This window comes from Gopherus evgoodei, chromosome 4 (assembly GCF_007399415.2).
Source record: "Gopherus evgoodei ecotype Sinaloan lineage chromosome 4, rGopEvg1_v1.p, whole genome shotgun sequence".
NCBI classification, from domain to species: Eukaryota; Metazoa; Chordata; order Testudines; family Testudinidae; genus Gopherus; species Gopherus evgoodei.
In genome coordinates this window covers 43,351,948-43,375,905 of record NC_044325.1, presented here as the reverse complement: position 1 = coordinate 43,375,905, position 23,958 = coordinate 43,351,948, and the positions used below count along the sequence as shown (strand labels likewise).

The 23,958-nt window shown below is 49.7% G+C and overlaps 1 protein-coding gene across 3 annotated transcripts; it reads right to left on the bottom strand.

Annotated features, from left to right (window-relative positions):
• Positions 1–23: 23 nt before the first annotated feature.
• Positions 24–23,950, bottom strand: VIPAS39 (VPS33B interacting protein, apical-basolateral polarity regulator, spe-39 homolog). Of its 3 annotated transcripts, none has more exons than XM_030559028.1 (20): positions 23,873–23,950; positions 23,320–23,412; positions 22,285–22,381; positions 19,742–19,885; positions 18,576–18,614; positions 17,975–18,039; positions 13,757–13,813; positions 11,131–11,223; positions 10,171–10,204; positions 9,522–9,624; positions 9,389–9,416; positions 9,034–9,107; positions 8,117–8,192; positions 6,561–6,695; positions 5,419–5,460; positions 4,503–4,592; positions 3,783–3,869; positions 2,865–2,954; positions 2,067–2,171; positions 24–957 (listed from the first exon to the last, which is right to left on the bottom strand). In XM_030559028.1, the coding sequence occupies exons 2-20, from the start codon at positions 23,410–23,412 to the stop codon at positions 937–939; spliced, it is 1,473 nt and encodes a 490-aa protein (XP_030414888.1). In that variant the 5' UTR covers positions 23,873–23,950; the 3' UTR covers positions 24–936. The 3 variants fall into 3 exon arrangements, with proteins under 3 accessions (XP_030414888.1, XP_030414889.1, XP_030414890.1); XM_030559029.1 differs by lacking the exon at positions 23,873–23,950 and adding an exon at positions 23,565–23,760; XM_030559030.1 differs by lacking the exons at positions 2,067–2,171; positions 23,873–23,950.
• Positions 23,951–23,958: the final 8 nt, after the last annotated feature.

The window sequence follows — 23,958 nt, the reverse complement described above, 5'->3', positions numbered from 1 at the left end:
AGGAAGTAAATAGGAGCCACAAGGAGAGGCAGAGAGATAGTTTTATTTAAGGAACAGAAAGCGAGGTCTGACGCAACAAAGCTGGGAGGGAACCCCAGGGGAGAGTCACATTTCTATGGGGTGTAACAAAAACTTTCCTAATGTAAAGGCCAGGGAGAAGAGATTGTTCCAAGGGGCTCCGTGGGGCCAGCATCTTCAGCACTTGCTGGGAGGGAATTTTGACTCATTCTCTAACCAGCCCAATGAGGGAGTGGAGGAGCTCCAGGCAGAACTCCCAGGTTCCCTTTGGGTGAAGAGGCAAGTCTTGAGATGCAGGGCTTTGTAGTGGGATATGCAATCTGCAGAAGTTTAGCCGAAAGCTTCCTTTCTGAATCAGAGAAACAGAAAGGTTGGAGTTTTAAGCGACAACAAGTCTTTCCCTACCCATCTCGCTCATAGAGGCAGGGAGAACGCAGCCCAGTCTCTGGTTCCTGCATATTCACTTCTGACACGGCCATCATTGCCCCAGTCTTAGCAGCTGGTATGGCAAGGGAGCAGGTCACCCTAACCTTAGAAGAGATCTTTTCTGGATAATTGTCTTGTTCCTTTCACCTGAATGAGTCCTGATCCTGCACAAATCTGAAGTAGCTGCTGCTTTGCCAGACTTTACTTCTCACTGTACACTGAAGCCATGCCTGCCTCATGGCTTAGCCCATTACAGAGCATTGACTCCAGTTCATCAGGGTCTTGTCCTACTAGCCAAATAGCTGGGTTTGCCTTATGTCAGCCTGGATGCTGCTCTGTCCCAGGAGCCACTGGCGCTGATTGGCAATATCAGACAAACCACCAAGACTGGAAATGGAACTTGCTCTGTTGGCACTGAGGCTGGCTCCATAGTCTCCCCTCTCACTGGCATAGCAATGGCAAAGTGGGCTGCTTCTGAGGTAAGCAGACACCTCAATTCTTCCATCGGATTTGCTGAAAGAGAAACACAACAGGACATGGCTATTATCAGTGCTGATCGCAGCTCAGATCCCTCAGGAATATGCCCAGGGCTTATCTGCCCCACTGGAAGGGAGAACACGGTCAGGAAATTCAGCCCACGCTCGGGTGATGCTGCAGCAAATGACAAGGTGGGCGGGTTTATAAACTGATGTGCCTGGAAAGCTTTGAGGTTTAAGCCAATGAAAACAGATGGATGTTTCCCTGCAGCATGGGGAATCCAAATCTAGCAGCCCTGGGCTAGCAGCTAGGATCAGCAACAAAAACCAACTAAAGTCAGAAAGTGCAAACTGACCAGGCTAGTGTCACTGCCCCACGCTGAGCCAAATGTAAGGAGCAGACAAGCAGCAATAAAGGCAAGTGCTAAAGATCATCGCCACAACATACGGAACCTCACAATCCCGTAGGAGGTGGGTCAGGATTACTTGCATGGTACAGATGGAGAAACCAAGGCCTGAAGGAAAGGGACAAGGCCATGCAGCAAGCCAGGATTCTGAGTCAGACATTCCTGACTTGCAGTCTCCTGTCAGACTATGACTCACTATAAGCTTGTAATACAATTGGTCCTAATAGGAGAAGTCAAACAGAACACCAAACCCAGAGGTAAAAACCCTTTGATCCTAAGAGGCCCCAGAGCAGTCACCTAGCAGGTTGTGTCCAGAATGGACCACCAAAAAGGAGCCAAGCACCAGTTGTTATCGCTCGTCACACGTTAAGACTGTAAGCTCCCTGGGGCAGGGACTGTCTTTCACACCTGTGACACTAGTCCTGGCACAATGCCTTAAGCCTCTTTTCACTATCGCAGCTCTTCAGTGTTGGGACTCAGCACTGAACAGTTGCTATTTCTCCCTTTCCTAGCACCTGCTCTTCTGCTCCGGAGACTCTGCATAGATCCCCCTTTCCTGTATCTAACTGGAACCTTCACCTGGACTAGCATCCTCCCAGCAGGGAGGATGTGGGGACACAGAGCAGCAACCCCAATGCCATACACCAAACAAACCCACTCCTGTCTCCGACTAGCATCTACAGAAGACAGCACCAGAGGGCTAGCTCTGGGTGTATGTGGGCGAGGAGTCATTCTTTACCAAATTGCTGAGGATGCTGTCTATCTTGTCCTCTTCTGCAGAGCCCCGCTCCACCTTACACCTGTATGCCATCAGCTGGTGTCGATCCTTCAGGTCTCTGTATGTCTAGTTAAACAGCAAAACCAGAGCTAAGGAAATCAACCTCCTTTATTGGGCAGCACCCCTCTGTTCAGCTGAGGAATAACCCTCCAAGCCCCCCAAAACCTTGGCCACATGCTGATTTCCCCAAAGACTCATTGCTGTGCAGCAGGATCCATCACAGTCCTGGGGGAAAAAAATCACAGCCCTTATGTGATGTCCCACTGGAAGATCGGGCCTTCACCTCAAAACCTTTGGGAAAGGCCCCCTACAGGAAGGAGAGGCTCAAGGAGTTACTGCACCGACTTTTCACTCCTGATGACGGAAACTCACGTCCTGCTGTAGACCAAATTCCAAGCCTCACGCCACTCCCAAACTGACAACCATCTCTGAATTGTGCCATTCAGCACAACTGCACCTCTACACCAGAAGAGCTCAGGTGGGAATAGCAGAGGGTGCTGCAGGCTGGGATTGTGAGGCCCCAGCAGAGTTGCTGGAGGTGGGGGTAGAGGGAGTGTGAGTAGGGCTCACTTGGCTTTAGCTGGTTCTGGGAGCATCAGCTGACACTAAAACACAGGGAAAGTAAACCCAGAGGTAAATGAAATGGGCACACGATAACAAGGCAAGGGAGATATGGTAGAGCCTGCCCCCAGCCAGGTGAGCCGGGGGCGGAGGAAGAGGGAGGATGTAGACCTCCCCCCTTGTACAGCAGGGACTCACATCAACAACAACATCATGGCACTTATATTTCATGGCAAGGTTCAACCTTGTCTCAACGTCTTCCACCAGGCGCACGTACTCCTGCAGCACCTGCATGAGAAGGCAGGAGGCATCAGCAGAGCTCACTTCCCCATAGTTACCCTTCTTCTCCCCCAAAACACCCCTGCTCCAACCAATTGGCCTGTTACAGAAGGTCACCACACAGTCCGGCCCGCTCCGCAAGCAGAGGACAGTGTGTGGATGGGACAGCCTCACAGACGAGCCTGCTCAGAAGGATCCAGGGGTAGTGAACCCAGTCCCTCCTCAAGGGCCCTGCCAACCCAGGGGGCAATTCCTACACTACCCCAACTCAAGATGATCAGTTGAACCCTTGCCCAAATGAAGCATCTAGAAACGGAACGCAGGGAACAATCCATTTGATAGCCTGGATCATTTAGAGGGGCTTTGCCATCCATGATCTGATCCCACAGACACCTCAGAGCCTGCTGCTGTCCATCTCCCTTAGCTGCATCTACCTCCCTCAGGTTCTCATCCCTATGATGTTCTTTCCAGGCATATGTACATAACATCTATATCCCTAAGGGACTCTGCTGGCACAAAAAAAGAGGAACTTCACATGGGAAAGTCCTTCACCATCCCCAGCTATAGAAGCCAGGCAACAACCACATGGGGTCAATGCCCCTCTCTGGGCAGCAAGCAAATTCACATGTGGGACCAGGAAGAAATAAACAGTCCCGCCCAAGGTGCACTGTAAGGTATAGGTAACAGCCACTGCTGGTGGCATGTTAGCAAGCTAGGTGACCTAGTGGTCTGGGTCAGTGCAACAGGATTGCAGACCAAATGGCCCAAAGGTCTGATCCAGTGTGGCAGGACAGCAGACTCGATGGTGTGTTCTGACAGGACAGTTCCTTTGCTCACCTGCACGGGGGCGCTGTTCCGCTGCAAGATCTCCACCACACGATGGAAGCCAATGGGAGCTCTCTTCTTGGTGTAACCCAGCCAGTTCTGAAACCACAGTCCAAACTCACAGCACTAACCTTTTCAAAAGGGACGACCAATGCAAGATTCCCAGAGGGTGAGGAATTGGGGGACAGGGCTGTTAGTAGATTTGGGTGCGGGGCAGAGGAGCCACTGGATTGCTGCTCCTCCTCCCTACCCTCTCCATAGCCTCCAGAGGGCAGTGGTAATTTCCCTCTGGCTGAGGATGCTGCTCTTTCCTGCCAGACCCTAGTTCCATGGTCAGCAGCGTCCCATGTCTGGAGGCTGGGTTTACAACGCATGTGAATCCCATGCAGCTGAGCCTCAAAGGCAGCCGCCTTCTCTGGCTGAGCTGGTAGAAGCTGTACTAAGCCCATCTCAGCTTCTTGAGACAGGGGAACCTGCTTTCTGAGCAATTCACTTTGGATCCCACAGCATGGATGGGCCAGGCCCAGAGCTAACAAGCAATGGCTCTCCAGATAAACCCCAGAGCAGGCTAGACAAGTCACAGTGCTGGAGCAGAGCCTGCAGGATACTTCAGGCCCAGAGCAGCTCAGGAGACAGACAGTTCACAATCCTCTAACCAGATGGAAACAGATAGATGTAGCCAGGAAACAACAAGTGTTTGGATCCACCCCCCAGAAAGGTTTTGTCACTCACCTTGGTGGTGAACAGGGCATCCACATCATGCCAGGCTCGCAGCTTGGCACGGGCAGCCAGGGCTGTCAGCACATACTGTTTGTCTGGGATCTGCAAGGCATAAACACTGAATGCTGAGGGCGAGAGCACAGACTGGGGTGAGGGAGCAGGCAGCACCATCCACTCAGCAGGCACCAAGCCAGCTGCTGGGAGGGGAGGGATGGTGCAATCGAAGCCTGAGCCCAGTAGCACAGTAGTACATGCAGGGTCACACAAAGGATCTGCAACTGCTACGGAGGCAGAATTACATGGCTCAGGCCCCCAGCATGGCCCACCCCATTCCACACTGACTCCAGGGAGAGCACCATGCTCCTGGAAGGCACGGAGGGGACTCCCAACAGGGCTGGTGCAACAGGGTGAGGCTGGCAATGAACTGGCAGTGAGAAGGGCCCATTTTCCCCTTCCAAGCCATGAGAAGCAAGACAGGGCCACCCATAGGCCGAGCACCAAAGCCAGCTAAGGGTCGGGGTGCTCACCCCAGTTAAGGGAAAAGGCCTCACAGAGCTTGGGGTTCAAATACAGGGGCAAGAGTTCCTGTAACCTGGGATCCCAGCAGCACCTCACACCCCAAGTTCCCAAAACCAAGCTTCCTCTCTTGTCCCCCAGGAGGGTCTGGCTTCCAGCCCAGCCCAGCCCAAAGCAAAGGTCTCCACAGAGCTCGCCCCTTGTCTAACAGCTGCGTCTAATCCCACTTCTCTTGTATCTGGGCAGAAACCCTTTCTCTGCAGAGTCAGCAACACCTACTTCTGACAGGACTCAGCCTCTCAACTTCCTTCTTCCCAGGCACTCCAGCTCTGTTGCCTGCATTTTTATTGATGCTGTCACAGAAATCCACTTCCCACCAAGAATGAGACACCAATCAGATTTCACTCCCTACCTTAAAGGTTTTCTTCAGGTTGGTCGGGCTGCTGAATGTCCCCTGAAGAGAGAGAGAGAGGGTAACAGTCAGCCTTTTCAGATCGTGGGCCCCCTGCCCCCTTTGGTATGTCTACACTGCAGACAGGAATGAGTCTCCCAGCCCAGGCAGGCAGACTCACGCAAGTAAGGCTCAAGCTAGTGCACTAAAAACAGCAACATGGATGTTCCAGCTCAGGCTTTGAAGCCCAGGGGGGTCAAGTGGGCTTCGGAGCCTGAACTTCCACCCAAGCCAGAATGTCCACACTGCTATTTTTAGTGGACTAGTTTGAGCCCAGCTAGAGTAAGTCTGTCTACCTAGGTTGGGAGACTCGCTCCCAGCTGCAATGTAGACCACCCTGACAGACCCAGAACTCCTGCTTGCCAGGGCTCTATACATTACCAAGGCTGCTAATGCTAGATTGGGAAATGGAGGTTCCAAAGGAAGCAACTCTCCCATCTCCTCCTCTTCTATCTGGGGCTGGGTCTCCCATGCCTCCAGTGTAGAGCGCTCACACACACTTCAAAGACTATTGTCCTACATTTGGGCCTGAAAAGGTTAAAAGCCAAGTTAACCCCTTGGACGCTGGATCCAGCAGCTGCCTCTGAAACAGTGCAAGGTAGCTGCTTTCTCTGAGGTGCCAATTCTTCTGTGATGGCCGCCATACCAGGCAAAATGCCCCTCTCTAACGCTGTCCTCACACTTCTTATGGTCCCCTGAAGTGCCAGAAATCCATAAAGTGTGGGGACCATTCTGGAAGGTTAGGGGAACTCTCTCTGGAGATCAGGGGGTGGGTGTCATCCTCCTTCTTTACCAGTGTGCCAACTTTATGAGCCAAGCAGTGTGGCCGAGTGGCACTGGACTGGGACTCAAGAGATACGAGTTCTAGTCCTGGCTGCCCACTGATCTGCTGAGGGACATTGAGTGAGTCACTGCGCCTCTCCATGCCTCATTTTTCCATCTGTAAAACAGGGGTAGTGACACTAAACCCCCTTGTAAAGTGCTTTAAGATCTACTGATGGGAAGTGCGAGGTAAGAGCTGGGCATTATCATTATTTAGTGACCCATACCAAGGGTTTTGGCACTGAATTCCAGCCCCCTGCATACCCCGCTGTTGCACCCACCTCGCCCTCTGTGTAGTGGTAGAAGCAGGAGTAGAATAGCGTGGTCACCAGTGGCATGTTGAGGATAGAGGCCTTTCGTGGGTACTTCCGAAATATCTCAGACTGCCCAGCAGCTTCCAGATGCCGGTCGTTTGCCTAGAGAAGTAGGATGAAAGAGACTGCATGGAAATCAGGCCAGCCACAGTTTGCTCACCCAGTTCTCAGAGGATGAGGGTTGTCTGGCCCAGTTGCCATGGGACAGGCCTGATTTCAGCAGGACCATCTGTGACATTGATAGACCAGATGCCAGCTCTTACCAAGGTCATAGGCGCCAGCTGAGCACTGAAAAATTCATAGGTGTAAACCAAACCAGCTCACCGATATGTTAGCATTGCTCAAGATAGGTGTTAGAGTTGTAAGGATGTACTTAGTATTTAGACTCTAAAATCCTTGTAAGTTGCTGCATGCATTAATCTTGTTCGTAATGTCTGAATCCCGTGCTATAAGGTAATATGTACGTTTTGCTTTATAACTGTAAAAATATCTGCTCTGAACTTGTGAACCCAAGCAGGAGGACTGTTTCCCCCACCCATCAAGAAGGACTATCAAAACAAAGTGGGCCACTGCAAAACATCACAATACAAAGACTGGTTGATGGTGCTCTTACACTCATAGGTTGCTACATGCAAGAAAGCTCATCTCATCAGCTTGAATTCTGGAAGGAGGAAATAACAGAGACAGCTGACATGAAAATTCTTCATACTCTCTGCTGTTTGGACTCTCACAGGGCTGGAGTTCGGAAAAAACAGAGATCCCCAGGGTCAACCTGAGTTAGCCCTAGAAGACATTCAGTGATGACAGATTACTATATCTCTGTCACCTTTTGGAACCACAGACTAACTCATTTGTGCATATATGTTGCCTGCTTTAACCTGTAAATAACTCACTTCTTTTTCTGGGTTAATAAATCCTTAATTTATTGTAGGATTGGTTACAAGCGTTGCCTTTAGTGTGAGATCTGGCATCAGTGACTGGTCTCTTGGGACTCGGAGCAACCTGAATCTTTTGTGATCTTTGATGTAAGGAACCATTTATCATTTCATCCAGCTTGCCTGGGTGACGAGATAGACTGGAGCGTCCAAGGAGACTGTCTAACTCCATGTAAGACTGTTACAGTGCTGCAGGAGTTTGCATTTATTGCTGAGTGAGTGAAATCTAGTTATATAACGAATTTGGGGTGTCTGCCCTGAGGCTGGGATTCATGGTCGTGAGCCACTCCAGACAGCGTGAAACCCTCTTAATGTGCTGCACAGCTCTGAAGCAAATGCCCTGCACGTACCATCAGCACATGAATATATCTGACTCTCAGTACGATAGCTTGGTGCAGTTGTCTATCAGCAAAGCTTGGATATGGAGTCAAATTAGATCCAGGAGGTCGCAAGTCAATCAGCTACAGCATCTAGAAACTTCTTATTCCTCCCAGAAGGGGAACCTTGGCATTAGAACAGGCCGGTCCGAGCCAGAGGCAGATGGAGAGCTCTGAGACACCTCTATGGCCAAAGGAGAGAGGCCCTTACCTCAATGATGATCTGTCTCTCCAGGAGCGTATAATGGTCTTGAACATGAACAGCATCTTCAGATGAAAAGGGCAACCTGGCCAGCAGCAATGAGATTAGGACAGTCACTATCAGAATCTCTTCCCAGTACACAAGGCCTGGAGAGGCTCTCTCTTCCCCACTTTATCTTACCAGAGTGTGCCATGGGGATTCACCCCCAATGTTCTTGCTCCTCATATTCATGGTGAGTCAGAATGGCAACCCTCTTTGGCCTCACCCACCCAAATGCTCTGGGAGTGGCAGTGAGTTCTCAAGCTCTCACCTTCCCAGATCACTGCCTGCTCTCTCAGATGGAGGCCATCTACAAAGAGAGCCCAATCAGAGGGGGAAATCTTCTGGATTTCAAGGAGTGGTAGGTGAAAGAGAGCTCAGAACAATGCTAGTGATACCTACCCGAGACTAACATTTCACCTTGGCACCCTCGGTCTCATCCCCCCCGCCATGGGGTCAGTGATCAGAAACTCCCCACGGTCTCTTTGCCCTCCAATCAGCAGAAAATATTTCGGGGTACTGATCATCACAGGCTGTTCATAATCACGTTGTGTTGTTCCTCAAATCCTCACTCAGTGATGAAAGAGAGACCACTGTCCCTCTAATCCTGTGCATCACCAAACTCTACTGCAGGGGTAGTCAACAGGTGGACCAAGGGCCAAATCCAGACCACTAGACACTTTTGAACAAACCCAAAAATTTTTGTATACCTTGTTTTTATTATTATTTTCTCTGGAGTCTGGTCCTTGACTATACCTTGATTAAGAAATTTGGACTTTGGCAAAAAGTAGACTACCCTTGCTCTACTGGTTCCAGCAGGCTGCACTTCTTATTCCACTCTCCAGGAGGCACTCGCACCCCACCAGTTTCCCACCTTCCCTGCTCACCTGATGCAGCCTTTAAGAAATTCTCTTCGTTTCTCTGCGTCCTGGATGCTCAAGTGCTCCCGGTACTGGGACAGCTGGAGGAGGCAAAAAGAAAACAGAAGCTGTTCAAAAGGGAATGGGCTCAGGAGATCTGGAATGTCATCTTCCAACAAAACATGAACTCAAGCCCTGCCCACTGACCACACCTGCCTAATGGCTACCCACTCCCAGTCCCCAGGCTCTTGTCACAACAGCATCCTTTGTTGGAAGGAGGAGGGGGAAGTGCAAGGGGTCTGATCGCAGCCTCTCTGAGGGGTCTCCCTCACCTCATAAAAGCTACACAGGAGAAGGACCTGCCATGATTGGGAATACTCACAGCAACCTCCTCCGTCCTGTCCAGGAATCTGCAAAGGGAAACAAAGCATTAGCCCTACTCAGTACCCTTCACTCTGGGTCCAACCACAGGAAGTGTGTTCAGCCCAGCCATGATGCCGGGTGGAGAGCCTCACCTGAGCAGGTCCAGGAATAGCTTCTGCTCCCCTGTCTCTTTGAGGAAATGGATTAGATGGCGCAAGGCCACCTGTCGCACCTCCAGCTCTTGGAACAGAATCTCTAGGTGGGGAGAAACAGGCAGCAAGTCAGCACTGAGGAGCCATGAGAAGGTGTGAGCTGGCCAGCCTGGGCTGTTCCAGCATGGATGGCACTGCTAGCTTCCGGAAGAAAACTAAAGGATTCTGCAACCCCCCCTCTCCAGAGCACAGTCCAACCTCTTGTGACCAGGGGTTAGAAAAGGAACCCAATTCCACCTGTTTAATGGCCAAGTACTCTGTGGCGCATGGTCATATCCCACACAGGTTCATTCTCATTCATCTCCACCCCAACCTCTGCCCTCTCCTAACAGGGTCCCAGGTATTCATACAGTGTCTCTGGGTCTTCACAGCCAGCACAAATCCCATCCCTTTACACTCACTGGATCCAAGGTGCATCTCTCTCAAGAAGACTCCTAGCTCAGTTAAGCAGCATCTAAAAAGAGTGACTCCAGTCTCTCTCTCCCTTTAACTTGCAGCAGATAAGAGAATCTGGCCACACTCCCCTTAACTGAGAAACACAATCCTGCACAGACACCACTGGCCCTAGCCACCTTCCAGTCACATTTACCTCTCTTCAGCGTCCTCTTCAAGAATATTAGAATCTGCAAGCAGAAGAGACATCCCTCAGATAAGCAGATGAACCCTCACTAATATCTGGACAGGCAGAGACACCAGCAGAGGCCCACTCAGCCCCAGACATCTCAGCTCCAGCCTTCATGCAAGGCTTGATCAGTATTTTGTATTAAGCAATGCTGGTGTCTTCTGTACTGCGTAGGCCAAACACAGGCCTGGGGGAGCTTGCAAGCTGACACTCACTAGTTTGGAGAGAAGGTCTGCTGGCTTTTCTATAGACTCATAGGTCAGAAGGGACCAATATGATCATCTAGTCTGACCTCCTGCACAAGGCAGGCCACAGAACCCTACCCATCCACTTTTATAACAACCCCTAACCCCGGACTGAGTTAGATAAGCGATGCATCAATTCTACAACACCCTCACATTCCCCTCACATCCCTTCTGAAGGACCTCAAAGAGCTCTCCTAGCAGCATATATACAGGGATCACCTCACCCACCTCGTTGGAGTGGGAGGGATCACACCACCCAGCACATGGCTCATTTGTTGCACGATGCTCTGGGAGGCCAAGAGCCCGGGACAAACCTCTCCCCTTATGAGCAGCTCCCTGGAATATTCAGTGCAGTGTGCAGGGACCTGAGCTTTCCACATCTTACCCCAAAGCCCTGCACACAGGCAGTGACAGGGAACCTGATCCATCGGGCACAGGAGGTGGGGAAGGAGCTGATCTCTGGAACCTCTGGTTGGAATCCCAGCAAAGCACGTGACTTTTAACCAGAGGCTTAGAACATGTAGTTTCCCAGACCTCAAACTTGGCCCTTTTGGGTAACACACTGATTTTAATTCAAAGCACCAGCAGTGTTCAGCAGCTAAATGGCTGTGCAGATACATGAACCCTTTATGGAACCATCCTGGCCACCACCCACCCAACCCTATACTGCCAGAGGACTCACAGCTGTAATGACATTCCCATCATGCACTGAAACAGCTTCATCCAGGAGCTCCAGCTTCTCCCGCAAGGAACGGAACCTCTCCAGTGAGCAGATCTGGGACATCATTGGAGACAAGGAAACACTGCATCAGCCAAGTGCCTGGAATCCAACCAAGATACAGGGAGCTAACACTCCCTCTAATCTTGAATGATTCAGCAACATGAATCGCTCCTCTTCAGAAAATTTCTCATTCCTTCGGAGCCCAGGGCTGTGAGCGGGTCTCCCAGTGAAAGGGTTTTGCAGGATCAGGCTCTTTAACTATACAGCCTGTGGGCAGCATGGTGCATGCACTTCTCCCCAAAATGCCCTGCAACCTGCAAACCACCAGAACTCATCAGAGCAGAAGGGCCCTGGTCTCTGGGATCCTCTGAAGCTGATCTGCAGACTGGAAGTGGATGATTCTGCCTCTTCCTTGGCTCCCTTTAGCCCTGAGATGCTCTTCCACCACTCCTTGGCCTTGGAGCTACCATTTACCTCAGTGGAGATGGAAGCAAAGCCCTTCACCAACTGGTAAGAAGGGATAGTTACAACCTTAGCAAAGGGGCAGCAGCAGTTGGGTGGTTACTTCTGCACACACCACCTTTTCCTCCACAAGACTCATCTGCTCACTGCCAGCCCTGAGCAGCTGGGACCAAGGTCCCAACTCCACTGCACCAAGGACAACTCCCATTTTCCCTACCCCCACCTCTGATTTCCACCAACTATGAAGAGAGCCAGAGCCCTAAAGTTGACCTCATGGGTGCTTTTTCATAACACCAGCTCCAAAGGGTCAGAAGCACTGCAGATGACCTCATGCCATGGGAGAAGCCTCCAGGATCTAATAGAGACAAAGGCTCTAGCAGTGGTCCAATGACTGCCACCCGTCACTTATTCCTGACTCTAGGGGCATCTCAGTGCTTCCCTTCTGCTTTTGCTCCTCCACTTGGCAAAGCCACAGGTGGGTACAGAGTTTTGGACAGTTGTGCCCGCTATGGTCATGCAACCAATTAACGGAGCTACCCAGTTCCTTTGCCCAGTCCCACAATACAGAGGTGCAAGCAGAAGGCAGCCTGAGAGCACTAATGTGACATTCTATACCTTGAGAGAGCGCCCTGTAACCCCATAACCCCTCGCTCTGTAACCCCCGTATCTAAATATTTATACCTCGGGGGAGCAACCTGTAATCCCATAACCCCTCACCCTGTAACCCCCATATCCCTCATTTATATATAATTGTGATATTGCATATAATGAAGATGCGATAAATCGACCACTGAGTGCTCTCCCGTCAACTCCGGTACTCCACCAGAGTAAGAAGAGTACGCAGAGTCAACGGGGGAGCATCAGCAGTCGACCTACCACAGTGAAGACACCATAGTAAGTAGCTCTGAGTACATCGACTTCAGCTACGCTATTTCTATAGCTGAAATTGCGTAACTTAGACCAATTGGCTTACCGCTCACCCCCCACCAGTGTAGACCAGGTCTCAGTAATGCCCACCACACATGCCTGGACTTGTGTTCTCTAAGCACATGGACACAGGGTATAAAACAGAGCACAGTGGCCCCAGGCTTGGCCTATTCTCCTTCCCCCACCTATGCTGCAAGCAACGAGGACACTCAGAAGACTGAAGACTCCAATAGAGGAGACTGGCCTAGGTTTCAAGGGTGAAACCTGTGTACTATGACCTGCAATATACAGTGGTCTGAGAAAAACTGCTTAGCCTAGATGTTGCCCAGTCTAATAGAATTACAGTTTAGACCAGGGGTAATCAACCTTTCAGAAGTGCTGTGCTGAGTCTTCATTTATTCACTCTAATGTAAGGTTTCGCGTGCCAGTAATACATTTTAACGTTTTTAGGTGGTCTCTTTCTGTAAGTCTATAATATATAACTAAACTATTGTTGTATGTAAAGTAAATAAGGTTTTTTAAATGTTTAAGAAGCTTCATTTAAAATTAAATTAAAATGCAGAGCCTCCTGGACCAGTGGCCAGGACCTGGGCAGTGTGAGTGCCACTGAAAATCAGCTCACGTGCCGCCTTCGGCACACTTGTCATAGGTTGCCTACCCCTGGTTTAGACAATGTGCTTGTATTTTATTTTGGTAACTAACTCTGACTTTTTGCCTATCACTTAAAATCTATCTTTTGTAGTCAATAAACTTACTTTACTGTTTACCTTTACTAGTGAGTCTGCCTGAAGTGTTTGGTCAATCTGCTCAGGTTTACAAAGGCTGGTGTATACCCAGTTTCCATTGATGAAGTGGTGAACCAATTAATAAACTTGCACTGCTCGTCTTGAGCTGTGCAAGGCAGTATATTCCCGACATTCAAGGCTGGGAGCCTGGGGGGACTGGGCTGGTGGCCTTTCTCTGTGTGATTCATGAGTAGCTCTGGGAACATTCATGCAATTTAGCTGAGTGCAGGGCTGCACATGCAGTGATGATAGTGCCTGGAGGGGTTTTCTGCTTGTCACTAGCAAAAAGAGAGACAGCCCAGGCTGGAGAGTTAAGGGGGCACAGCGGTCCCATGGTCCCAGGCTGTACCTCGGGTATCCCGTCACAACCAAGGCTCCCCTCTTGCAAGCAGATGGAAAAGGAATGTCTTTACCTTGCCCCTCTGCATTCGTCTGACTGTATCCTTGGGACTCCAGTCGCTGCTGTAATCCTGCAACGGAAGACATAAGCATCTTATCAACTTCCCAAGATGCTGTGGGGCCAAGCTATCCCAGTGTTTGCTGTGCCGCTCCTCCCACTCAAAGCTGGGACAGATGAAATAACTTGTCACACAGTTCACAGCAGCTAGAAGGGTTTCCCAGTAGACTCTGCGAAGAACAAGAGCAGTAGAGTTCTGATGTGACTGAATTGGCCTGGGTAAGGAGGTTCCAGAGTCTTGTCACTTTCCTGGAACCTTTATCTGGGAGGAGACAGATTGATCTGGTTACTGGCTGGTACCACTGGTGCAAGCGCAATCCAAGAGACACTGAAGTTCAGTGCCCAGAATGCCACCAGGCTACCATTTATGTGCAAACTTTTACTGCTGGTGAAAGGGGCCAACCACATCTGCAGAGACAGAGGTCTCTTGTTTATCCACACGATAGCTACAGCCCAGTAGGTACCATGCAGGAGAGCTTGCTCTCACACTACCCTAACATGCCTGACCCCATACCTCATAGAGCTCCCTCAAAAGCCCACAGCTGGGTTCAATCTCCAAGGCCTATTCAGTCCTTAGCTTCTCTGCTGAAACTACCTAACAGCTGGAGTGGTTTTGGGGATGAGGACACATTCCCACAGAGCCTCAGCTGGCAATGACTTTTGCTCAGGCCCCACCTATGGCAGACTGGATAGAGCTAGAGGCCGAAAGGAGAACAGGGTGTCTATTTATTGTCTTGGACAAAGACTATCACTGCATCATAGGTGCGTCTTAGAATGGACTCCCACCCCTGGGACCTTAAACCCCAAGTGTTGTTTTTATGGGCAAATTGCTCCCCCCCAACCGATTTGAGAGACCATGAATTGGCAGGGCAAGGGTTCAGTTACATCCTCCCATTCCCATTCTACCCTCAGGCCTGGTCTACACTATGCATTTAAACCGATTTTAGCAGCATTAAACCGATTTAACGCTGCACCCGTCCACATAACGATGCCCTTTATATCGATATAAAGGGCTCTTTAAACCGGTTTCTGTACTCCTCCCCGACGAGAGGAGTAGCGCTGAAATCGATATTACCATATCGGATTAGGGTTAGTGTGGCCGCAAATCGACGGTATTGGCTTCCGAGCGGTATCTCACAGTGCACCATTGTGACCGCTCTGGACAGCAATCTGAACTCGGATGCACTGGCCAGGTAGACAGGAAAAGCCCCGCGAACTTCTGAATTTCATTTCCTGTTTGCCCAACGTGGAGCTCTATTCAGCACGGGTGGCGAGGCACTCCCAAATCCAAAAAGAGCTCCAGCATGGACCGTACGGGAGATACTGGATCTGAGTGCTGTATGGGGAGACAAATCTGTTCTATCAGAGCTCCGTTACAGAAGTCAAAATGCTAAAGCATTTGAAAAAAATCTCCAGGCTATGATACAGAGTCCACAGCACAGTGCTGTGTGACAAGTGTAACGAAAAGCCAAAGAATCAAATGGACGGCTCAAGGAGGGAGGGAGGGGGTACCGAGGACTCCAGCTATCCCACAGTCCCTGAAAATCATTTGCATTCTTGGCTGAGCTGCCAATGCCTGTAGGGTCAAACACATTGTTCTGGGTATATCTCGTCAATTTACCCCCTCCCCACCATGAAAGAAAAGGGAAAAAAATCGTTTCTTGACTTTTTTATAGGTCACCCTATGTCTACTGCATGCTGCTGGTAGACACGGTGCAGCGGCAGTGAACAGCAGCATCCTCTCCCCTCCCTTCCCCGGTGGCAGACGGTACCGTACAAAAGGACTGATAGCCGTCCTTATCATCATCCCGTGAGTGCTCCTGGCTGGCCTCAGGTGAGGTCAGCTGGGGGTGCCTGGGTAAAAATAGGAATGACTCTCGGTCATTCCCGGTAGATGGTACAGAACGGCTGGTAACTGCCTTCATCATAGCAACTGGGGGCTGAGTTCCATCAGGCCCCCCCCTTTTCATGTCTAAAGAAAAGATTCCGTACTGCCTGGACTATCATAGCAGCAGTATGCTGGGCTCCTCTCCTTCGCACCGTTTATTGTCCTACCTGGACTATCATAGCAGCTGGAGGCTGCCTCCCCCTCATTTTATTTCACTAAAAAGTCAAGTGTTTCTTATTCCTGCATTCTTTATTACTTCATCACACAAAGGGTGGGGGGGACACTGCAACGGTAGCCCAGGAGGGTTGGGGGAGCAGGGAAGCAACGGGTGGGGTTGTTGCAGGGGCACCCCTTAGAATGGCATGTAGCTCATCATTTCTGCGAGATCTGACACAGAGTGGCTGTGCTCTCTGGTACACTGGTTCTCTAGCACACTTGCCCCATATTCTAGGCAGGAATGACTCTATTTTTAGATACAACATAAAGGAGGGAATGACCCGGGGAGTCACTCCCATTTTTGTCTTTGCGCCCCCGGCCGACCTCAGCCAGGGGCACCCATGACAGCAGCAGACGGTACAGAACAACTGATAACCGTCATCTCATCACCAATTTACAATGGCACAGCAGACAGTACAGAACGACTGGTAACCATCTCTGCTATCTTGCAAAGACAAATGGCGCTGCAGTACTGCCTCTGTTAGCGGCATCCAGTACACATACGGTGACAATGACAAAAGGCAAAACAGGCTCCATGGTTGCCATGCTATGGCATGTGCCAGGGCAATCCAGGGAAAAAGGGCGCGAAATGATTGTCTGCCATTGCTTTCACGGAGGAAGGAATGAGTGACAACATTTACCCAGAATCACCCGCGACACTGTTTCTGCACCATCATGCACTGGGATCTCAATCCAGTATTCCAATGGGCGGGGGAGACTGCGGGAACTACGGGATTGCTACGGGATAGCTACCCACAGTGCAACGCTCCGGAAATCGATGCTAGTCCCGGACCATGGACGCACACCACCGAATTAATGTGCTTAGTGTGGCCGGGTGCACTCGACTTTATACAATCTGTTTTACAAAACCGGTTTCTGTAAAATCGGAATAATCCCGTAGTGTAGACATACCCTCAGACAGGCTCCTTCAGGTGAGCCTTCCCTGGCAGCACAGGGAACCCAAAGCCAACAGCCTCAGGTTAGTGTCTGGGGACAGGCAAAGGAAAGGGTGTCAAATGAGGTGAAAGAGACCAGGCTAGTGTCACTGCCGTATCCTGAGTGAGAGGAAGGGAGTGAACAATGGGCAGCCATGGGGAAAAGTACATGGGATTTTAAAATTCACTGATGTCTCATCAAATCATGCAGGCCAGAGAAGGAAGTGCCTTTTAGGTTCCACCCTGCCCCTCCCTCTAATATGCCAGTGCAGGACTGGGCCCTGCTTACTGTTCTAGGGAGCTTGGGCTAGTGCCTTTCTCTGTGTGAATCATGAGAGGCTCTGGGAACTCTAGGGCCTTGCACAGTCTATGGTAAATGTCCCAAGCATCAGGGTTTCGACTGAGACAGCTCCTCCGCCTGATCCAGATCACTGTCCGGAAGTTGGTCCTGGAAGTCAGAAGAAAACTTTCCCTACCTTCGTTTCATCCCATAGCTATTATTTCCCCCTTTATTATGCTAGATTATTCCTCTCCCTCCTACTTAACGATCTCTGTTGGGGGCAGTGATAGAGAAGGAAAGGACACTTTCCATACAGAATGTTTATCTCACCAGCATCCCTTAAGGAAGTGTGTGTGTGTAAAGAAAAGCAGCGTATTCAGGAGGAGAACAGCACCACCAGGGGATAGGGTGTTATTCCTGAGTGAGGTGTCCTGGGGCTCTGAGAGTACCACTCCTGATTGGGAGTTAACAGGCTGTCAGTTCCAAACTCACAGCAGGAATGAAGCCATTGCCAATGCTGGGACTGCATGTTGGTGGGGAAGAGGCTTTCAGGCAAAGCATTAACAAGTGTTCCCTTCTGCCCATCTCTGCAGGGCTTCTCAGTAAGAAGAGGGAGAACTCCCGTGTCTCCACCGACATGTTCACCATTAGTGGAAAAAGATGTGATGTCTGAGGCTCTACCTGAGTTATTGCTGAAGGGATTCCTGCAGGTTGGAACTGGGATTGTACATCTCACCCTTGCCCTCCCAGTTCCTACACTGCCCTCTGCTAGCTAAACAGGAACTAGTCACTCTCTCCATGTGACCTTTGCAGTCCATTGCTCTGACCCTGGGATTGTGAATGTGAGCCACTCACCTTGTAGTCTGCCTTTGGCCTGCGCAGCTCTGGAGCATAGCTTTTAACTCCTGTGTCAGAGAGAGCTGTGAAGGGGAAGGCAGCACATTGAGTAGCGCATCTGAGATCCTGATTCACATCAACCTTCCCATATTTCCCCTGGTCTAAGCTTCCCCCCAGCACAGGGTTCTTTGTTAAAAGAACAGACTGAGTAGCAAAACCTGGGCTAGCCCCACGGACTGAAAGGAGACCATATGTTCAAGGACTGGGCACAGAGCTGCAGTGAACCAGAATGTGAGAAAGTCTGGCTAGAGGCCCCTTCCAACCCACAGGAGGCTCTATTCAGACAGGTTACTTTCTATCAAAGAGGCAGCCTATTTAGCCATTAGAGTATGGGAATGAGTCAAGAGACACTAGTCTATTTCTGACCTTTCTACTGATTTACTGGGGAACTTTGGGCAAGTCTGTGCCCTAGTTTCCTCATCTGTAACACGGGCAAGATATAGTGACCCAACTTTCCAAAGGGCTTTGAACTTGGGGTTAAAATCCCCTACGTAAGTGTCAAGTGTTATCTGCCCCTTCCCCCACCCTGCCCAGAAAGGAATAAAAATTGCTCTCTTACCATCTGAAAGGGACTGAAAACTCCCAAGTTTGTTTCTTCCTAAAAAAATCAAACAGGCAACAGTGAGAGATTTTCAGCTGGCTTTCCCCAGGCAGCACCTCTCACCAAAAGAACAGAGAACTACATTCCAAGTGGGCATCGCAGGCTAACTATTAGACAGGGCCAACCTATGGGAAATGAATGGGGAAGTCTCAGGCCATTTCCTACTAAACATCTGTCCATATCACACAACAAAACTGGCACTAACTGACCCCTTGCTGCCACAGGGGCCAAAAGCTGAGACAGTTATGGAGCTTGAAATCCTTCTCACCCCTGGAGGGGTCCACTAAGGATCACTGAGCCACTCTGGGGGTACAGTGTTGTGAGGGGAGGGAGACGGCACTGGCATCTGTACCTACACTGGGACTATGCGGAAGTCTCCAGTCTCCAGGGCTAGGATTTCAGCACCTTTCACAAGCACTAAATCAGTTGATGTATAAGAACAGGGGCAATCAAAAAACACGCCACATGAGGAGAGGACATTCAGAGGAAATTCAGCTTTGGAATCAGGCTTGTTTCCAGGCTGGAGAGAGAACAGCACTGAGCCACACGACTCTCCTTCAGCCAGCTGGACTATGTCTGGCAATGCCGACGTGAAGTCACTAGCTCCATCCCTACATGCAACAGCAGAAGCCATCTCAGCTCCAGGGGAAGGGTATTTGCCTGCTGCCTCTGTGGCAGAGAGGACCAAGCACAGCCCACCTGGGCCAAACACAGTCCCAAATCGCCTGCTTTCATCTACACAGATGGGTGACTGCTGGAGACTACAGCTCCCAGCATGCCATGCTCCACCTTGGTCCAAGCAGCTTTGTTACTCTTGCAGAGCATAGCATGCTGGAAGATATAGTCTACATGGCCTGCCCTTCTATACTGAAAGAGATCTCAGTCAATCCCCCAGAGATGATGCATGACCCCACTTCCCCCCACCGACCCTACTATGTTGCCTCTGCTCTCCCCACTTTATAAAAGTCAGACATGATCACTGACACATGTCAAGCAGCTGATGCAGCCTGTGGCTGAGCAGAGATGGCGCACTTCCTGGTTTGGGATATGCACAAAGAAACTGGACTCCTCCCTTATGCTCTTGTGGGAAGGTCCATCTACCCCAGCCAAGTAGGGGACTTTACCTTTGAAGAAACTGCTGATGGAGTAAGAGGAGGCTTGCTTGGGGAGAGCTGGATGAGAAGAGGAGCCCTTCTGTAGGCCCGAGTCTCTCCCTTCAGGAGTGTTAGAGCTGCTGAAGGCGGTCTCTTTGATGGACCAGGAAATACCTATGGAGAGAGAACAACCCTTGTAACTCAATGAGAAGACATAAAACCAAAGACCTTAATGAAAAATTCTAGAGTGGAAGAAGCCTGTTACCTCTTGTCCTCATCAATTTTAGTTTGGGAAAATTCTGCACATTCTCCCTCCGTATTTACCTTCCTGTATCAACTGGATACAGTATTCAGCACATAGCTTCCTAAACTTGAACTTGTGTAGTGCTAAAGTTTAAGCAGCTGCCCCGTTCCTCCTCAGAAATGGCTGTATTTCAGTGGTGTTGTATGGCTACAGCTTGTATAAATATTACAGAAGATCACTTACATGACACCGTACATTTAAATGGTGCTGTATGAGGTGTGCCACAATCTCTGCTCCAAAGAGCTTACAATGGAAGATACAAAACTAGATACTGGATCCTTTGGTTTCTCTGGACTGCAGAAATGTAAGACATTCCCTTCCAGACACTACAGCATTAAGATAACCTTGATGCCTGCAGAGGACAGGCAGGTATTGTGACAAACCATATATGAGGACAATAACTTGCTCAGTTTTGCTCCCTGTTGCTCTAAGCACAGCAAGCAGTCGCTCTCTCTCCATACAGCTGCACCCTAGCCCCACCACAAACACAAGCTTTTGAACAACTGGCACAGCAGAAGAACAGTGAGCCAGACTGTGATAGTGTGTGGTGGGGTGAAGAGGCTGACTGGGAAGATGAACAGGAGACACAAGCAAGAAGAGCAGCTGTGGTGCAAGGTGAGAAGCACTGACTACGTGAAAAGAACTAGCTGCAGCGTGGTGGGAGCACTGCAACCCTTTGATCTCTCAGGTAATAAGAATAAGGTAGGGGGATCCATGCGCAACACTGAAGTTCACTGGGTTGATCCAAACCTGAGGACATGGCTATAGCCAAGCTTCTTCTTAACAGGAAACTGTGCTCTGACACCACCCACCCTGTAGAGCTCCCACCCCTGCTCATAGATTGGCAGGGACTAAACTGTTACTGTGGTGACCTTTAGGGTATATGGACCTTGGTTCCCCACAACCCCGCCTCACCCCATCCCTTTTCTGTTCTCAGAAGAATGAAATCTCTTCTTTCCCAGGCAGGTTGCTGGCCGTCCCTGCCAGCCCCCTTTATCTAAAATCCCACAGCACCTAACATCATAGGTTCGGGAAGTTTTTAATTATTACACTTGAATTGTCTGCGCAGTGCCACAGATGTGTTGATCTGGTGGATGGAGGGACGGGACACAGGGAGCAGATTATACTAAAATTATCAATATTAATTAGGGTTGCGCATTTTAGTAGTCAAAAAAATTGGTCAATTGACCAATCAAATATTAGCCCAATATTGCCAAATAATGTCAAAAATGGTCAAACATTTTAAAGTACTAATTTATTAGAACAGTAATAAAACAGTAAATCTTTATGGTCTCCAACAGGTTTAGCTTTAAATAGATAATTATGCCAAATTACAAAAAAAAAAGTTACTTAATGGAGTTATTTTAACTCAGAAATACGCAAAAACACAATCTAAAGAAATTCTAAGAAATGAAAGAATGGGACCATGATGCAATCAAAGAGATAGGTTGCCACGTATATCAGGGCATTCTTGGTGGAAATTTGACCATGGTCAAATAATAGTCAATTGACATTATTTGATCAGTCAATTGACCGTCTTGCCATGCCTGATATTAACTATCCAGGAAGGGGATTCTCAACATTAAGGGATCTGAGTACCTCAAAATACTGTAGGATTATCCCCAAGACTGCTCCAAGACGCAAGTTTTGTCTGCACTTTGATCTCTGCTATTCCCTATAACAATCCAGGAGTCATGACCCCCAAAGGATGTAGACAGCAGCTGTCAGAGAGTCTTAACCCAGTTCCCATTCAGTCTCCAACTGTCTACCTGAAATGGATTGGTTCAGCTGCTTGCAACTGAAACTTGTACCTCAAACGTCATATCAGCCCGTCAATCATCACGCTGAACCAAAAGATTTTGGGATAAATGGGTTTCAAGTGTGGGAGAGCGTAATAGGTTGTCAGTCAAACTTCTGGCAATTCCTTCACCTACGCTTTTGTTGGATGCCAGGCATGGATAAAGTCTATGCTGGCCTGTGCTGCATATTGAGAGAGGAAAAGTGGAATTCCCTCCACTTCTATAAATGGAAAGAGTACAAAAGGAGACATCTGGGGACCTCATCTCATTCTCCTTCTAATGGGCACAGGCAGATACAAGTTTATATGAAAGAATGGCAAGTGGGAAGATTGGACTCTGAGATCCCAGCATTCCTGGGGAAGGCATCTGACTCTGGAGTAAGAAAAGTAGCTGCACAGCTCAAGTCCAGACAAGAATGTTTTCATAAGCTTTCCCTCCCCAACATAACTTTCAGATACCCCTTCACTTACTGCCCACTGGCTCTCCACTCCAGCTGAACTTCTCAAGGTCATCATCATCATCTACAATCTCTCGAAGGCTGTTCACTGCCCGCTTGGACTCCTTTAGCTATGGACAAACACAAGGTTAGCATGAAGACCATCTCTGTTCCACTCAGATAGCCTGGACCCACTCCAATCCAAACAAACCTTTTATACATGCCTTTCCCAGCCCCCACACAGCTGAAAGACCAGTGCAAGATGTTCCACACTTCACTTGGCCAACAATCAGCTCCTTTTCACCCAGTATATGGAATTTGAGGACTATGAACATCTGAGCGATCAGTTATAAATACTTCAAACTAGTAGGAGGTGCAGGTGGGGATCATTGGAAAGATCATTTACCCTCAATTTATTATGAGGTCTCAGATCTGCCCTACAGGCCTGATGCCAAGAGACCTTAAGGATCTCCACACAGATAACCAGAAGATAAAAAACAAGAAATATCTGTCTTATCTCTCATTTGCCCAGCAAGACTAAGTCAGTGAGTAGAGCTCATTAATTTATTGCCAAGCACAGGTGCCTGCTTGATAGTTCTGAAGACCTCTGTTTATCCTCAGGGACTCTAGGGCAAGAGGGAATTCAGTTTCCCTGATCCAGTTTGCTAAAATGGCCATGAAGGGGACCAAATCTACTACGATTCTACTCGCACAACAACAGACACAAATCTACTAGAAAATGAACTGACGTCCAACAATTCCCTTGATTATGTTTAAAAAGAAAAATATACTGTATTTTTTGGTTTTTTCTACTTATTTCCCCTCTCAGGAACATTACACAGATCCTCCAAGATTTGGAGAGAAATTGAGGAAGAATGCAGGAACCAACATTTTATGCCCTTCAGACTCCCTATTCCTTCCCATGGATCTAGTGCAGCTTCTTTCAAGCGGGGGTGGGGGGGTTAATTGTATGCACAGGAGCCCTTAAACAGCTAGAATTCTCCAATCTTTTGGAAGAAAGAGGTGAGTCTCTAGAGTTTTATCAATCCATGCAGTCTGAAGACTATACCTGGGAGAGCTCATCATCGTCATCATCAAATGTGAAGGCTTTACACTTAGAGCTGTGCCAATACTCCTCCTCGTCAACTTTCATCCTGTTCATCTGGAAAAGCAGCCAAAGAGACACACACGTCCTAAGCGACAGACAAATCTCCCCAGGCTGGATCAGAACCAGCACTTCGGGGCCTAGGCCCTACAAGGGAGGGCCCTTGGGTCATCCCACTCGAGGGCTTTCAGGGGACTGCAGCGCCTGACCAGGAAAAGAGGGGTGGCCCCACAGGGCCGCCGGAGGAGAAGGGAACAATGGGAAGCGAGGCTGTGGCGGATCAGATCAGCCCGTGGCCCGGCAGGTCAATAACCCGCCTGACACAAGGGGACCGGCTGCGCCACAGGGCAGATATCGGGTCCCCGGCTCGGCCGCGCGTGCCGATCTGTCTCGCCCTCCAAGGCCGGGGCAGCGGGGCCCCGAGCCGCCGCGCAGTGAGCGAGCGGCAGGATCAGGCAGGCCCCGCCCGGCACAGAGAGAAGGGGCTCGGAGCCGCCCCTAGGACACAGGCGCTCACCCCCCCTCCAGCCAGCCCGACTGCCCTGAGAGTGCCCGCCTCCTCCCCGGGATGGGCGGGGGGACCTGCTAGCTCCGCGCAAAGCA

What these genes read in the sequence shown, in the direction of transcription:
- VIPAS39 (XM_030559028.1), bottom strand. Translation starts at nt 23,412, where the DNA reads ATGAACAGGATGAAAGTTGACGAGGAGGAGTATTGGCACAGCTCTAAG. An exon ending in GACGAATGCAGAGGGGCAAG is followed by an intron (nt 11,224 to 13,756) that starts GTAAAGACATTC and finishes ATGATGTCCCAG; the next exon opens with ATCTGCTCACTGGAGAGGTT. An exon ending in ACCTGAAGAAAACCTTTAAG is followed by an intron (nt 4,593 to 5,418) that starts GTAGGGAGTGAA and finishes TATGCCTTGCAG; the next exon opens with ATCCCAGACAAACAGTATGT.